Here is a 16,663-nt window from a genome sequence, read left to right on the forward strand (position 1 = left end):
ACCGTAATGATAACAGATTGACCAATCACGGAAGCTGTTACTTAACACAGCTTCACCGCCCACTACTACCGGAGACTCACTACCGGAAGCGATTTATCAGAACTCAACTTCCTAGTTCAGTGTCTTGAAGTTCGTCGCCGCCCACTGAAGAAAGTGATTTCAAGGTGGACGTCAGGAAGTGAAACAAACAGAATTTAACTGTAGATGTTGGATTGACTGCCGTGGAATCATGTCGCATCAAACCGGAATTAAAGGTGAAATTTATGAATTGAAATTGAGGCCTTGAAATTGAATAACTAAACTGGTCTCTGAGTCACTGACTCTGTTCCTGTTTTTTAGTAATAAACCAGGTTTTTTTTGTATTTTGATTTGGTGGCTATTTAAAACCGGGCGGAGAGACATTTTTCTCAGACAGATCCAGACTTCTAATTTTGTTGGAAATGCATAGAATAATAAATGATATTTTTATGTTTGTTTGTTTGACTTTGAATTTGATTATATATTTCTGTTTTTTATTTCTTTGCCCATATTTTTATGATATTTCTCTCAGGTTCTATCAGTATCAGTTATTGTTACAATTTACATTCAACAAACAAGAAGTCGTTGACCAGGACTCATGAATCAATGGCACTTTGATCATACAGCCAGAACTTGAGTTTGTTGACTTTGTTATCTGTGAAAGTACCCCACCAACTGTATTTATTTTTTAGCCCTTGTCATTTGTCAGACGTACACATGTAATTTAAACAAATCACTAGTTTTGCTTTAAAACAGATCTGGCTAGTATTTAAAGGGCAGTTTTCTGCTTGTCTTATTCTATGATAAATTTGCCCCAAATACATTTATGTACAAATGAAATTTACATTACATTAATACATCGTACTGTTTACCCTTGATTTCTAAAGCGTCTGATGAGCTCAAGCAGGTGTTTGCAGATTGTAGAGAGAAGGACTACAGAGTGGTCAAAGTTGGCATTGATATCGGTCAGTATAGAGTTACTTCATCCAGGCCTAGTGGTGTATTACTCTTGGTAACAATTTGATCAACCACTCAAAATAATTTAAGTGTCAAGCACAAGTACATGTTATGTAACACAATGTAGGACAATGTGTGATTTTGAAGGAGGACAGTTAGTAGTTACTCTAGCGCTACGTTAAGAAATCTACTGCGATTATCTCAAACGGAAGCTTGAGTAAATTTTGTTTTTTGCCCACACCCAGAAGATCTTTCTATTCAGACAGCCTGTTGTTTGCCATATAAAGACATCATTGATAGTTGCATCAAGGATAATGCATTTCTTATGTTTTGAGGAGCACTGTATGCTCAGCGCATCCGAGTCTTACAGAGACAAAATCCACAGGCATCTCAGATGTGTCGTTGACCCAAAGAGCTTGTGGGTTTGTTTGTAGAGACGTGGCAAATTAAAGTAGTACATCTTTTGAGCAGCTGAGTTATTTTGTGTTGAGTGCCTGCAGTTTTTGAAGGTAACGCTCATGGATCACATGCTATACAAATATTGTCTGATTCATGTGCCACAGTGATTCCCAGAACAACCTGCCGTGAATTTCACAAAGAGTTAGGACTCGTCTTATCTCAAGTAGCTCGTCCTAACTTAGGATTAATCTTAAGGTATGTATGCTACAGTGCAGGGTTGGGACTTGTCCTAAGTCCTAAGATTAGTCTTAAGTTATGAAGAGTTTTGTGAAATCAACGGCTGTTTCACCTCAGCTTTGCCTCATGGAAAATCAAATATTGCGGGGATCACTGACAGAGTCCCAGTTTTAGCCATTGGAGGACTAAAGGCAGTCAATATTTGTTGTATAACACCCCATACTGCCTAGACATCTGGGTAGCAAGTAGCTGCCATTGCTATGGGTATTGGTTGCTATGAGTGTAGTTTATTGGTTGCTATGGGTTTAGTACCAGTACTGTATAGGCCTAGTACTTCAGTTGCTACACGTCTAGTTCATTGTGCTTACTTGGCTTTCTAGTAAAATAAGACATTTGAGTGCTGTAAACCAATCAGACACAGAATTAAGGGTGTTATAATATAAGACCATTTCTAAATATTATTCCTGATTTTTAATCTTTTGTTTGTTTACAGGAGAAGAAAAGTTGATTTCATTGGGACATCAAGGAGCCACAGGGACATGGGAGCAAGATATCCTTTTTATTACCTCTGCCCCTTAAACTGTGACACTTTGGGAATTTGGAAATCCAAATTTTAAGTTTCAAGACTCCTGCTTGTTCTTGGCATAACTCTACAAACTACAGCTTCCATGGGTTTAAATTTGTCAGATATGTTTCCCCTGACTCTAGGGTGTGCCTCTGCCTTTTAGACAATTTGACAAGTGTCAAAGACTAAAGGCAAAGTATTTCTGGGAAAACCCTCAGTTCAGTATGCTTAGGCCAAACTTTCAAAATTTGTGTCCAGAATGTCCCACAGTTTTAAAAAATCCTTTTATTACTGTGGTGATATGTAATTATCAGAAGACTAAATAGGGTGATTAAACTCATTGACTAGCCTTACATGCACGCTGCATGTGTATGAGTGCATCCCAGAATGTATCTAACAAAATAATATTCTGCTTTGGAATGAATATAATAATCTGAAAAAATAAGATTACTTATTGAACAGGAGATCTAGCAGAGACTGATCATAGAGGAGCTGGCATATAAAGGAGTGAAAACCAATTTGAATTATGCTAATTTGTCTGGTTGTAACTAAGCTACATTCCTTGACCATATGTCCACATTATGACGCTTTGATACCTCCATTGATAGAGGAGAAAGAGCCATGTTATCTTTTCTATCGTTTTGACGAGAAGGACTCCCAGAGTAAATACAGATGGCTGTTTATTGTATACGTTCCAGAATATGCTACGGTAAGAGTTTGAGTTTTCAATATAAAACAGAACTGTGATTTCTTTGTCAGGATTGTTTCCTGATTTCTGGAACTTTTAAAGATTGCCATGGGCTATTTTGGTTTCCTTTCACTTGCTAGTAATTTATGTGGGAACTCAGTTTTAAAAACGCTTGACTACCCGCGACAGACCTGTGTGGTGATTTGAAAGTGTCACTATCTTTCATTTTATTTGTCAGGTGAAACAAAAGATGATCTACGCTGCAACAAAGTCATCACTTAAGACAACCTTTGGCTCAGGACAGATACAGAATGAAATACTTGAGACTTCAATAGTAAGTAGCATACTTTTTTCTTTACAACAATCTTGGCTTTTTGGCTTTTGAAGCTTCCTAAATCCATAAGAAACAAACAAGTTAATGATTAACTGTTTCATAACTTCCAGATGGTACTGGAATAAGTATTAATAGTTATTTTCAAAATAATTGCCCAATATCAAGGAGCCAGATGTAATAACAATGGGAGACTTTTAAGGACACTAGGTGGCAGCAGACTTACCAAGTAAATTCATTGTTCTTGGTAGTGTGCGCATGCTCAGAACTACGCGAACAATTGAAATTTACCTGGTAAGTCTTCTGTCACCTAGCGTTCAAAAGTCTGCCATTGCAGAAACTGCTTTAATTTTGGAACACACAAACAAATGAACCTGGCCGGGAGTTGATTTTTCACAAAGATTTAAGACTAGTCTTATCTCGAGTTAAAACGATTTTAAGACTCATCCTTACTTAGGACTATAGCCTTTTAAAGCACTTAAAAGTGTTTCATAACTCCCTGGGCAAAGAGTCCTAGGACTATTTCTTGGACTACCTTTGTGAAATTTACCCCTGGTCATACCCTTGTCCATGCATGTCAGTAGTTCATTGGAGATAGTTGTCCGATAATGCGAGTAGTCCATTAAAATTTAATCTTGTTGCTTTTTGTCTTGTTTGTTACGGGCTGTTTGATTTGTAATTTGTTTGTTACACAGGTATACTTGTTTGTATGTTGTGTAGTGAGAAAGACTACATATCAGGCCAATAACAAACCTTTGCATTTGTAACAAATTGTAGACCGAAATGAATTACAAGGGATACATCAGTCACATCGAACACCAAGAAGCTCCTGCCCCACTGACGGCCAGCGAGGAGGAACAGAAACAGATGAGGGAAGAAGAAGGACCTACTGAATCTGGCAGCACTACCAAGCAGAGCCATCTGAAGGGTATTGCATTCCCAGTACGACCCGATGCCAAAGACAAGCTTCTTGCATTGAAGAATGGCGATTATACCTATGTTAGACTGGTGAGTGTGAGCTTGTAAGAGAAATGGTTAGTGAAGCTTAGATTGCAGAGCCATCTGAAGGCTATTGCATTCCCAGTACGACCCGATGCCAAAGCCAAGCTTCTTGCATTGCAGAATGGCGATTATACTTATGTTAGACTGGTGAGTGTGAGCTTGTAATAGCGATGGTTAGTGAAGCTTAGATTGCAGAGCCATCTGAAGGCTATTGAGTTCCCAGTTCGACCCGATGCCAAAGACAAGCTTTTTGCATTGAAGAATAGCGATTATACCTATGTTAGACTGGTGAGTGTGAGCTTGTAGTAAGAGGGGTGGGTAGGTATCCACATTCAAACCGGGGACCTTTAACAACAGGGACAATAGGTCCACGGTTGCTATCACAGAGGAAATCATTGTGGTCCACGATTGCTAAGGAGGGTCCACGATTGCAGGTGTTTACACACTTGTGTATGTTGGCAAAGCTTTAAGATCGCAAAGCCATTTGAAGTGTATTGCTTTCCCACTCCGACCTGATGCCAAAGACAGGCTTCTTGCCTTGAAAGATTGTACAAGTAACATGCTATTTTAGCTGGTAACCCTTTCCTGTAAGCATACTTTTGTTGTGCTTAGCTACTTTTTGTGCTTAGGCAGCTTTATGAAATTGGGCCCTGATGCCAAAGACAAGCTTCTTGCGTTGTCTGCCATCTACATGCATTTTGACGGACTTACCACACGGCCACAACCGATCAGTTGTGGTGTTGTAAAGAGTCTAAACCTCTAAAATATAACATCTTGTTTCTTCTGGCAGCTTCTTTAGAGCCCAAGACCAATTGTTATCCAATTTCCAGATGTTTATTATACAATCTCATTAGCTGAAATGCTAACTGTCGATTTTCATGTTATTTTTTTTTGCTGATCTCTTTCAGTGTGTGGATATAAAGAATGAAGAGATTCTATTGGATGACTCAGACAGCATTGAGTTGAATGCACTCCCAGCCAAGGTGCCTACTGATAAAGCTAGCTACCATGTCTTCACATTCAAACACACGCATGAAGGAGATTATCTAGAAAGTAACGGTAAGACAACTATCCAATAGACTGCTTTGTACTTGAGTCATTAAGACTTGAGTCATAAAGTGCAGTCATTTATTTTCATTCATGGATAAGCTTTCTTTTTGTGACGATTCAATTCTAATTGTTATTTTGTGTTTTCATATCATATTAGCTTCTGAAAACAATTGAAGTTAATATTATCTAGTTTGGTATTTGATTCTTCATTTCTTGAGTCCGAGTCTGAGTCCTCACTTTTGAATTTGAGTTAAGTCCTGTCCTGAGTCATTTGGATCGAGTGACATTTTGTAACAGAGCCATTTTATAAAATTTACAACTTACAAAATTTTTGTTTAGAAAATATCTTACCTACAGCTGTTTAGTGCTACCTGAAAAGCCAAGACTTCAGTGTTCATGCGGACCGTTTTGGGATCAAATTCCGACCTGAAAGCGCTCTCTCGATGCGTCCGTTTGTTTTGTGTTATATGAAGTCGGTTCAAGGGGTCAATGCATGTAAGGGTTACTCATACAAACCCGGATACTGCTTGTTATAATTTTCTAAAATCATTTTGCTTTGTTGCAGTGTTTATTTATTCCATGCCTGGCTATAACTGTCCTGTGAAGGAGCGAATGTTGTACACCAGCTGTCTCAGTCCACTCATAGGCTTCCTTGGAGAATCTCTAGGAATTGAAATAGCAAAGAGGGTGAGTTTAAGAAAAATATAATTATAATAGGCATTTATTGGGTGCTTCTATTAAAGTGCCTGAAATATTACTACTGTGGGCCTTCTTAAAACCGGGCATTCTGCTTGTTGTCACACATGCACTCTAGCTATGCTGAGATGTAGAACAAGCAGCCATACGTCTCTGTTAATATTCATGCATAACGTCATAATTCTTACCCAAAAATGAGGCTATAGGCGTACATCCGCCACCACTTGCAGTGGATGCGCCTATGGCCTCGTTTTGGGTTATAATTTTGACGTACTCATGCATAAATATTAAGAAAGGCATATTCCAACAGCTGTATTCCACATATTGCATCTCTTTGGAACTCCCTGCCTGGTGCATGTTTCCCTCCATCCTGCAATCTAGACTGTTTTAAAAGGAAAGTCAATTCGTACATTCAGCTTTCCTGATTTTCTTATCTTTAATATCTTGTTCTTGTAGTGCCTTACCAAAAGTGGCTTTCAATGTTGTTAGGGGCAATGTTGCTTAAAGAGTAAACACAAAATAAAATGTTGTTGGTAGTGTTATACATCAGTGGTGAATCCCAACTAGCAGACCCCGCTTGGCAAATAGCTCTCTTAATCTGCCCTATGTTCATCAAGTTCTTGTAATCTGATATCACGCCTTCTGCCTACTATTATTATTCTTACAGATTGAAATAAGCGATGGCGCGGTCCTGACAGAAGCATTCCTTATGGATGAGGTACACCCGGTACGCAACCTGCACCGACCAGCATTTGCCAAACCTAAGGGACCACCGGGGAAACGAGGTCAAAGAAGGTTGTTAAAGGAAGAAAATTAATGAGTAATAATTAATTATACAAAAGGGTTCAACGTTTGTTGAATTGGCAAGACTGGTTTTTATGTAAATGGTTTGTCTGCTCTGAATCAAGATATACTTGGAAATAATCTGGTATTATCAATAGTTCTAAAATGATGAATATACAAACAAACAGAATTCAATTGTTACCTCAAATTTTTGGAAATGGAATGCCAATTTTGAAGTGTGTCTGTTATTTGCGTACTTTTTCTTTGCCAAAAGTTTCAGCTAAAGTTAAATCCAATCAGGGAAAATATTATGTTGGGTAAACGGAATTATGTAACTTCATATCAATCAAAAACTTTGGATATTGATTAAAACAAATTGTAATCGGGTTTATATTCAGCAAAGTTTTAATCAGGTAAATAGCCAATGGTGTGCCCTTACCTTTCGTTTTAAATTTTTGTATGCAAGTTTGAAAAAGATTTAACTACCAAAAAAGGCGATTGTAGTGACTGTACCCTGCTCCTTTTCAGATTTTTACCAGAAATAATCGTCAATATGCGCAGCAGCTGTCTTCCCACTTTCCTGACTTAGTACTTGATTTATGGGTAGATTTGTTAAAGACTTGCAGCCAAACGTGTATCTGTATCATTAATACAAGGAAAACAATTTCCAGCATGATGTGTTTGCTCTAATAACCAATAAGGAAAACGTATACTGCTGGTATCCACTGATCTTGACGCACTTGGCGCATGAAAATTTGTACCCTGCCGTCGATTTCACAAAACTCTTCCTAACTTAGGAGTAATCTTAGGACTTAGTATGGGTTCAGTTCTGTATCCAAATATGTAGGACGCATTGAACCCATCCTAAGTTAGGACGGGTTATTCGTCCTAACTCGAGTTAGGATTAATCTATCGTTTCGTGAAATCGACTGCTGGTCACCTACCCTTTGATTGAATTCCTTACACCTTCTCAGCTCCATTGGGAGTATGCGATCTATGCTGCCAAATAGTGCCAGTCAAGCTAAATCAATTCCATGAGCCAGTGCCCTCACAGGTGCCTAGTACTCCTGGGTGAAGATGAGCAATTGTAGTCTAGTGTCTTGCCTATGAGTACACGTGACGTGACTGGGATTCAATCCCACTGTCCGATGACTAGGCTGCCAGAGCTCGAGTCCAATGCACTAGACTATTGGGCCATGACCTGCCACACAATGTCCAATCTGCACATGCATGTATATCTCTAAGGCCACATTTCTCACAATGATAGTCAAAAAGATGAACTTGTGAAATGTTTATTCAAATTTAATTTTTTAGACTTTTATTTTTAAGCATTGCGTAGGAAAAGATAGGTAAAATTTAGATTTTAAGGAGGTACTGGTCTTCAAAATAAATTACACGGAACTGTTAAAGCATAACCCATAGTGCTTCCTGTGCTTTGGGGGAAACTCCATCAATGAAATCAAGTTAGTGTATTTAAGGACTTGGGCTTCATTTTATACTCTTAAGGTAGCAAAACTTATAAAGGTGTTTGTAAATTTTTTGCAAGAACTATATTTTTGCACAAGTTCATGAAAAGTTTTGATCATTTTGTTTTGAAATTTAATATTACAGGTAAAGGTTTATAAAAGCTCAACTTGATAGAAAAATAAGGGCATGTGTAAAGTGCTCAATTGTGAGTTCATACGTAAAACATTAGCTTACAAATAATGAATGTTTTTATGTCCTGGATGGAATATTTACACAGGTTAAAAAATGGAGTGTAAACAGTGAATGAGGCGAGCCTTTATTGAATTTATAATTCTATATTTCAACGAATGAAAATATTCTCTCCATTGCACAAAAGCAAAACATTCATTGTTTCTTTTATGTAACATCCAAGTAGATCTTTGTCATTTGGTTCAAGGATAAAACTATAAGAGCAAACTGTGTGAGATTGTATTCTGGCATCCACTATGAGGATGCTTTGTACTGCTGTGTTTAATACATGTGTACTTGGTGTGGTCTAGTGCGCAACAGTAAAAATGGATTGGACAAAAATGCATGGTGAGTAGACCCACAAAGCAGTTTCATGACATTGGCCATTTAATGGTTTGATTAATGAATGCTACGTGACTTACAATCCTCCAATCAAATCACAAGGATCTTCTAGTTGTGAAATAAGTTATTTTATTCTGCATAGGTTATTACCATGAAGCAACTAATCACAAAGAAAATATACCAGTAGCAGTATACCAGCTAAAGTTAGTGTACTGGTTAGCTTTGACCAGTTGACTGGTTTCCCGCTAATTTTGCCTTGCAATTCTTATTAAAACCCTCCGACTGTCAGTGTGTTTCTTGTGACAGCTAACCCATACCCCATTACGCCACAGCGGTGGCATTTCGAGGCACACACATGCTGATGTAGATAGCAGAGCAACAGCTCAAGGTGTTTTGACCGTGGTAAACCGGAGTAGCCATGGGCTGTACTTAAGTGAAATGTGGTAGGGCTACATTTGATGGAGATAAGGTTCACACATGGTCAATTTCTCTAGTGACAATCTGTATACAATGAGAGAACAGTGTAGCATGGGTTACTCCACCGTTGTGTGCCTAGCATTTGGGACATTTTGTGATATCATGGAAGATGCACCCATTAGAGGGTTTTATCATCTTTATAGAGTTGTTTTCATAGATAAACATTCCATATTATCATGCAATACTTGTTCCAACCAATTTTAGAAAATCATTCTGTGTATAAAGCATTTTACTTTCTTTTGGCAGACAGAAATTGTAGTTCAAGTGCCCATACTTTCTGTACCAATGCCTTTCCATAGAATATGCAAGTTGTGATAAAACATGTGCTATTTATACAATGTGCAAGAGCAATAAGCCACTTTGGAGTTCCAGCTGCGCATGTCTGTTACTGCTGACAACGGACTTTGTCTATCTCCCGTGACCTTTTGACAATACCAGCGGGTATTGTCAAAAGGTTACGGGAGATAGACACAATCCGTTGTCAGCAGTAACAGACATGCGCCACTGACATTCCGAAGTGGCTTATGCTTCATCCATCCATGCTAACCACCCCCAACCTTACAAAGTCCAACTGCATGTTTGTATGATTTCGTTGGACTGCTCTAGTAAACTAATAATGCTTTAAGCGACAGCAGACATACAATCATAATCAGAGTACAACAGTTTGGGGTGTTGAGTTAGGCTTTCTTCACCATTGTGCCATACTCGGGTTGCAAGGGGTCTATAAGTTGGACAGAAATAGTATGGACAAATTCATGTGCTAATGCCACCAATCATTAAGGTCTACGTCTAACAGAGAGGTCCTATAATTTGATGACCATCCGACCTTCATTGGTGAGAATCAGTGCTTAGGTTTGAGACTAACTTACCCTGTTTGCAGAGAATGGCGACCAAAGCGCAAACTATCATTGTAAGCAAGGCCATGAAATTAATTGGTATAGGTCAACAAGAGACAATCGCCCCTTTGAAATACCAAAGCTTCATTTTGTGCCATCAACATGTCCAACTTGTTCTGTTCATTGGATTTTCATAAAAACTGAAGGAATATTTGTATATCGGACCTTTATACCATTGGTGTGTTGAGGATGAACATGTAAAATAAATACATTTCATGAACAAAAAGTGGTTAAATTGAACAAATTATTTATTGTCGACTTTTCACTCAAATGTGTTTTTAAAAATGTACATGTAATTATTTTTTGAAAAATTACAAATTACAGAAATTATGTAGAACATTTGTTGGCGACTGTCAAGTATTTAAATTGTGCAGAAATCTTCAATAGTCTTCAATCTGTTCAGTTGCGGGATTAATGCACTTGTGCTTAAGTTACTGGACTCAGTCCAGTGTGTATTTTGAGCCCAAGTTTAGGAGAATCTTGTTTCTCTGGGATATTTTTTTAATTAAATGCCGTCAGCTTGGCTTAAGTGGTTTCTTCCAGCCTTTCACCTGAGCTGTAGACCCAGGTTCGAATCCAGCTTCGGACCTAGGCCTTGCATGTGGATTGGGTTTTCAGTCCCAACCTGATTATAATGGGGTTTTCTCCCACATCTAAAACCGTATCTTCGGCACTTTTTAAGATCGCTTGGTTTTATTACAAAAAAAGGTTTAATACTATTGATGATTTAGACCAGGTCCTCTCCCACGTAGGCCCTACATCAGAGAGATGAACCAAGCACCTTATATGGAAGAGGAAATCCATTGTGCACTTGATGTCATTTGAGTAGGGCGCCCTCACGTAAAGGCCAAAAGAAGGTTTGCCCACTAGCCCATCTTGTGTGCCGCGCGTACTAATCTGTACATATCCACTGTTTCAACATTGCTTTGCCTCTAAGATTGCAGCTGGATGACGTCAATGCATTAGGTCTATTGGTAGCAGAACACACAGCACACAATCCTAACTTCAGCATTACACACGACTCCATAAACCAGTCTTCTGGCAGGTCATTAAGAGTTCATAAGAAGTTCCACAGGTTGAAGTTGTGGCTCTTCAAACTTAGTCAAGTGCTTGAGTACACAGCATCCTCCGACCACCAACCGAAATGCAAGCTTCATCAACTGGAGGTTGTATCTGTACTCTTAGCTCGATTTAAACTATCCCCCATTTCGTTTAGCAGTAGTGGTGTTACCTGCATCCTTAGTAATCTGCAACAGGTATACAGGAAAGAGATTTCATAATACGTCAGCCTCACAGCTGTAAACCATTGCGTATTTCCCCACTAAAGCTTTGTTCATACTTCCTGCGAAAGCGCAGTCACAAATTCCCAATGAATAATTCCCAACAGTTGAACTGTGTTCTACTCCTGCACAACACATTCGCTGCGAAATCAGAAACTTGACGTCAACATTTGCTTTGCATTCACATTCAAAGGAAGTATGAACCGGGCTTAAAACTGCTTAGACCGCACAATGGCTCAGTTACAGGGTCAATTACTCCCTAAAAAAACTACATTCTGCTCCTTTTCTTTCACTCTTTTTCACCTGACTGCTTCTACTAATACAAAAAAACTTGTGTGTTATGTTGTCATTTAGCCTCTGAGAAAAACTTGGCTATTAAAGGTCTGATGAGGACATCAATAATTTTGACAAATTAATGTCTTCAAATCTTTATGTCAGCTTGTAAAAAGTTGTGTAAGTTAATCTTGGTTTACTTACAATTCTTTCTGTCTGTCTTCTACTGCCTCCCTGCGAAGTCGTTTGTTTTTCTCTAAAAATGTCTCTCCTTGCATTTTCTGGACGCCCAATAGAGCAAGTCCAGCTGGAAGTCTGTCAAACCAAAGAAATGTTTTGAAATATTACTGGAAAAGTGTCTAACCATTACATGTCATCTGCTGTGGTTTTAAATGACAGGTAACTCATAAACTATAGATAAATTATGCCAGCCTGCAATTCGTTATCACTTGATAAAAAACACAATCAATCTTTCTACTGTCTGACCATTCAATATTATACACTGTGGTTTTGAAAGATAAACTCATCCAGTATGCAACATTGTATCTGCAAAGTACACAGTCAACCCTCCTACTGTCTGACCATTCAATATCATCCACTGTGGTTTTGAATGGGTAAACTATGCCAGCCAGCAAGGAATCCATACACTACAGTAAACCTTCCTAATGTCTGACCATTCAATTTGAACAAATGTTGTTTCTTAATGAAACATTAACTGAAGTTACAGACTGCACTTACCCAACAAGCACTCCCACAAATGCTCCGCCAACCAACCCCCTCAGTCCTAAGTTGAATCTGAACAGGGATCCTGTAATAGCTGTAGGAGGAAGGGTAGAAATCATTCAAAAACAGACAGATGCAAATTGGTAAAAGACAACTAGCAATAAAACTGTGAAGAACCGAATGCTTTATAATAATATAGTGTTTGTTAACACAAGCACTTGGATCACTGTAAGTGCTGATTATTCTTCAGTTATGCAGAGCTATTTATATTTAAGTTCTGAGACTCATATTGAGCACCTTGTTAAAGGTGATGCTGCAGCTAACCATGCCAGAAACACCAGGGCAAACCCCTTCTCAGATTTTTTACGTGCATTTCAAAGCAAATTGGACCTACAGCTTTGCATCCCATCCAAAGGACGAAGCAATTATGGTAAAGTGTTTTGCTTGGTTACCGTAGTGCCATGACTGGGACTCGAACCCTGGCAAGCACCAGAACTTATGAGAGTGCAAAATAACATAATCAACTGTTAATATGAAACGATAAAACACGCAGGAAACTCTAATTTATTACAACTTACCTGCAGCTGATACATAGTTGGTTAAGTCTTGCTTGTCCCTGTACAAACCAAGGCATGTACTGATTCCACTGTAAACACAATTCCAAAATAACAAACATTAATACAAATCAAACAGGAACTCCATTTTGCATTACACTTTAAGATAAAGTCAAACCCATGTAACAATTCAATCAGCTTTTCAATCCACTTTTATATTTTTAATTTAATAATCAGCATCAATCAGGCATTTTCAAACATTGTATCAAAGTGCCTTGCACTATCACTCCCCCTAGCATCATAAGAGTCTCAACTCCTTTGGAGTATGCAGCACCATCAGCCAAAATGGCGCACAATTTGCTAATCATTCACATCAACAATCTCTACCCTCGCATGTACCCATTTACTCCTGGGTGAAGAGAAGCAATTATAGTTGGTGCCTAACCCAAGTACACAAGTGTCACAACTGGGAATCATACCCACACCCTGATGACTCAGCCATCAGAACTCATGAGTTCAATGCTCTAAACCACTTGGCCATGACACGCTATAAATTGTCTGGTAAATATTTGACTTATTTAAAGCATGGAATTTATACAATGAAAAAAAGCACAGGCAGAATACACAGTTACTTACTGGAAACCTGTTGCTAACACTGCTGTTCTCCATCCCCAACGATATCCGTAGCGGATAAGGCCCCTTGTGCCAGCATTATAGGAAGCCCCCTGTGTGTATTGGAAAATAAAAGAAAATGTAGAGACATATAAATTCTATAAAAGTTTCCTTTACCAATTCATGTTGGATGATTTTTTCTAAACTGGCATACAGCCGGCGCTTCTTATCGCCCAGAACAACTTTGGAATGCCTGGGCTTAGAGTGTTACACAACCTTTGGGATACCACCCAGGCTGAGATGGTTACCATTAGCTTGCTTACCAAAACAGAACATACGACCTCTCAGAGCTTCTTAAACACAAAAACTAGCTAAGCACAACCAAAATTATGCTTACCAGATAAAATATTACCAGCCAAAATACCATCTGACATGTTTCATCTATGACTGGTATCCTGCTCATTTTCGCTCAGCAGAAAACTGTTCAGCAATAGGCCTATGTTCTGCTTCAGCAGCTCTATAACATACCGTTGCTTCAAGTCTACTGCTGTAGATTGCTGCATTGCTCTTTTCTATGTATCGCTCTCGGGCATGTCTGGATGCAGGGACACCACCATAGACGTAACCTCCTGCCATTCCCAGCACTGCCATCAGTACAAGCTCATGCAGCTCACGAGGTAGGTATCTATTATCTTTGCTGCCGTTCAGAAATACAAAAGCAAAATGTTTGTGTGAAGAAGGCACTCAATGTTAATACCTTGATAGCAATTTGGACATTCTTGAGTGCGCTCCAAAGTTTTCAGATAACTCTCAGTCTCAGTTCTCTTTTGACAACAGGATCCATCTTTAAGGAATTTACTACCACAGTGTACTTGAGAGTGTCGGAACTGCAAAAGCTGTTATAATAGTGCCTTGCTTTGTGTGAAGAGTCATTCAACCTTTGTTTATAGTCTCTGGAGTCAATCCAAACTGGGGGCAAGTTTCAAACAATGTCTCTAGTCTGCAAGGCAAAGTGTTCAGTCTAGTGTTAGGCCTGGAATTACTACTAGGACACATAAACCAAGGGCTCCGTTGCCCCTGGACTTGGCCTTGGTGCCTTATCCATCAAAACAGTCAAAACTTTCCATAGACTCTTTTGAGATTTTCCAGTGGAAGTGCCCTTTGCAAAATGAAAATGGCCTTGTCCTCTCAAAGATGACATTCAAGACCTATAGTCTTATTTACTAGATAATAAACTTACTCATACGTGTAGGCTTCCTTCACCCTGTCCCATCCTGTTTCTTTTCTTTCCTCCTGGTGCTCATCAGCGCCGATTTCCTTCATTTGATTCATCTCAGACTGAGCGAGGCTTGAAGAGATTGCCTGACAATTGAGGAAACTATATGAAAAAGAAAAAGAAAAAAAATCTTTTTTCAATGATCTTGTTCTCAGCTCAGCTATCATAGGATGACCAATGGCTGCTACTAATTATGGTTTTTTGTAGCAGAACAACCTCATCATGTAAAGTTTTATCTAAATAAAACTATATAGTCCTACTCCTCATTCTAAATATGCCATTATGCTAAAGTACAACCATCAAATAGACCGATCCATTTAGCACCGCCCCATCATTGCGTATATCTACCATTCACAACCCATGGCACAACCAAAAGTACGACATGCGTGGGCAGATGCTTGGCGTGTGGCAGAGTTGTGCAGAATGGAGAGGCTCACATGTTCTTGCCCTGAATACATACATGCTCCCTGGGCGGAGCCTAATGGATCGTCGGTGTATTGATTTGATGCTACCAAACCAAGAAGATCCCCTACCAAGAAATACCATAACATTGATTATAAATAATCATAGATTAATAAGGACAGTTAATACTCTTGGCCATAATTGACCATTAATATTGCTGGGCCCTTTTGCATGCTTTGCTTTGACTTGGGCATGTTTGTAATGTGGTCAGGAGGGGGGAGGGGGGAGGGGGTCCCTTGTTTGTTACTCTCTCTCTGAGTCTGACTCGTCTCTGCTCGTGTCACGACACAACAATGTCAATGCTTACAACATGGTCCCACATGACATGGAGGTATTTCTACCTCCATGATTGAACCGTTGACATTCATTCATCCCCCCGTGTGGTGTGTTACACTGGAAATCAGCCATTTGATTGCCCAACCCCCCAAAACGCTTAACTGACACTCATCTTCCCACCCCCTCCAAATTGTAAACTCTGGCACCGCCCCCTGTGGGTTTTTTTTTTGGGGGGGGGGTCGGGGTGAGATTGAAGTCTTTGTGAATGTTAATATAGACTGCCTGAAATGATACTGAAACTTTCGAAAAAAGGTTGAGGCCTTACCTCTATCTTAGAACATGCTTGTTATTTGGGAACATGTCACTGATTCAACCATTCAACCAACACAATTGCCACAAAGTTCAAGTTTCACAGTCAGACCATAGAAGAAAAATTAACGGTGAACTAGACGAGCCCCCTCACCGGCCTCATTGTGTCAATCAAGCAAATATTTATCTCGCTCGAAGAAAAATTAACGGTGAACTAGTCGAGCGCCCTCACCCAGCCTGTCAATCATGCAATTCATCTCGTTCTCATGGATTTGCTCGTCCCCAAAGGTACACTCTTGTGTGCATGTTGCACTGTTTGCAGAGGTATGACTTAGAGCGCGGGGTCGATGGAAATTTTAGGCAAAAAGAAGAAATTTTTATTCTCGCATTTCTAAAAAATAAATGGGCAACTTTTGAAAAGAATTTTGAGGCCTTTATTCTATCTTTGAACATGCTTATGATTTGGGAACATGTCACTGACACTGATTCAACCAACACAAATCCTAACGGTACCTTTTTTGCTACAAAGTTAAAGTTTCTAACTGATGCATACGCCACTACAGGCTAAGTTTTCATAGTACAGCACATTCAGATAGAAGACAACTAGTGAACTAGTCGAGCCCCTTGCACTGGCCTCATTGTGTCCATCATGCAATATATATCTTAGACTAGGCCTCGCTGCCTGCATGCCTTTATCCACAAGGATAAAGACAGGTCCCCGCCGCTAAATCCAGTGATTGATCCCTCCATTCAATACAATGG

The 16,663-nt window shown here is 39.2% G+C and overlaps 2 protein-coding genes across 3 annotated transcripts; one reads left to right on the plus strand and one right to left on the minus strand.

The window, feature by feature from the left end:
* Positions 1-88: 88 nt before the first annotated feature.
* Positions 89-7,390, plus strand: LOC139933795 (twinfilin-1-like). Its single transcript, XM_071928005.1, has 9 exons — positions 89-254; positions 906-983; positions 2,105-2,161; positions 2,755-2,885; positions 3,103-3,198; positions 3,973-4,203; positions 5,106-5,256; positions 5,813-5,934; positions 6,611-7,390. Exons 1-9 carry the CDS (start codon positions 230-232, stop codon positions 6,758-6,760), a joined length of 1,041 nt encoding a protein of 346 aa, XP_071784106.1. The 5' UTR covers positions 89-229; the 3' UTR covers positions 6,761-7,390.
* Positions 7,391-7,539: 149 nt separating this feature from the next.
* Positions 7,540-16,059, minus strand: LOC139933796 (complex I assembly factor TIMMDC1, mitochondrial-like). 2 transcript variants are annotated; one of them, XM_071928007.1, is made up of 8 exons: positions 15,918-16,059; positions 14,819-14,956; positions 14,107-14,275; positions 13,603-13,691; positions 12,991-13,058; positions 12,428-12,506; positions 11,894-12,004; positions 7,540-11,383 (listed from the first exon to the last, which is right to left on the minus strand). In XM_071928007.1, exons 2-8 carry the CDS (start codon positions 14,908-14,910, stop codon positions 11,293-11,295), a joined length of 699 nt encoding a protein of 232 aa, XP_071784108.1. In that variant the 5' UTR covers positions 14,911-14,956; positions 15,918-16,059; the 3' UTR covers positions 7,540-11,292. The 2 variants fall into 2 exon arrangements, with proteins under 2 accessions (XP_071784108.1, XP_071784107.1); XM_071928006.1 differs by lacking the exon at positions 15,918-16,059 and adding an exon at positions 15,203-15,335.
* Positions 16,060-16,663: the final 604 nt, after the last annotated feature.

Source organism: Asterias amurensis, chromosome 2, assembly GCF_032118995.1.
Source record: "Asterias amurensis chromosome 2, ASM3211899v1".
Lineage (NCBI taxonomy): Eukaryota > Metazoa > Echinodermata > Asteroidea > Forcipulatida > Asteriidae > Asterias > Asterias amurensis.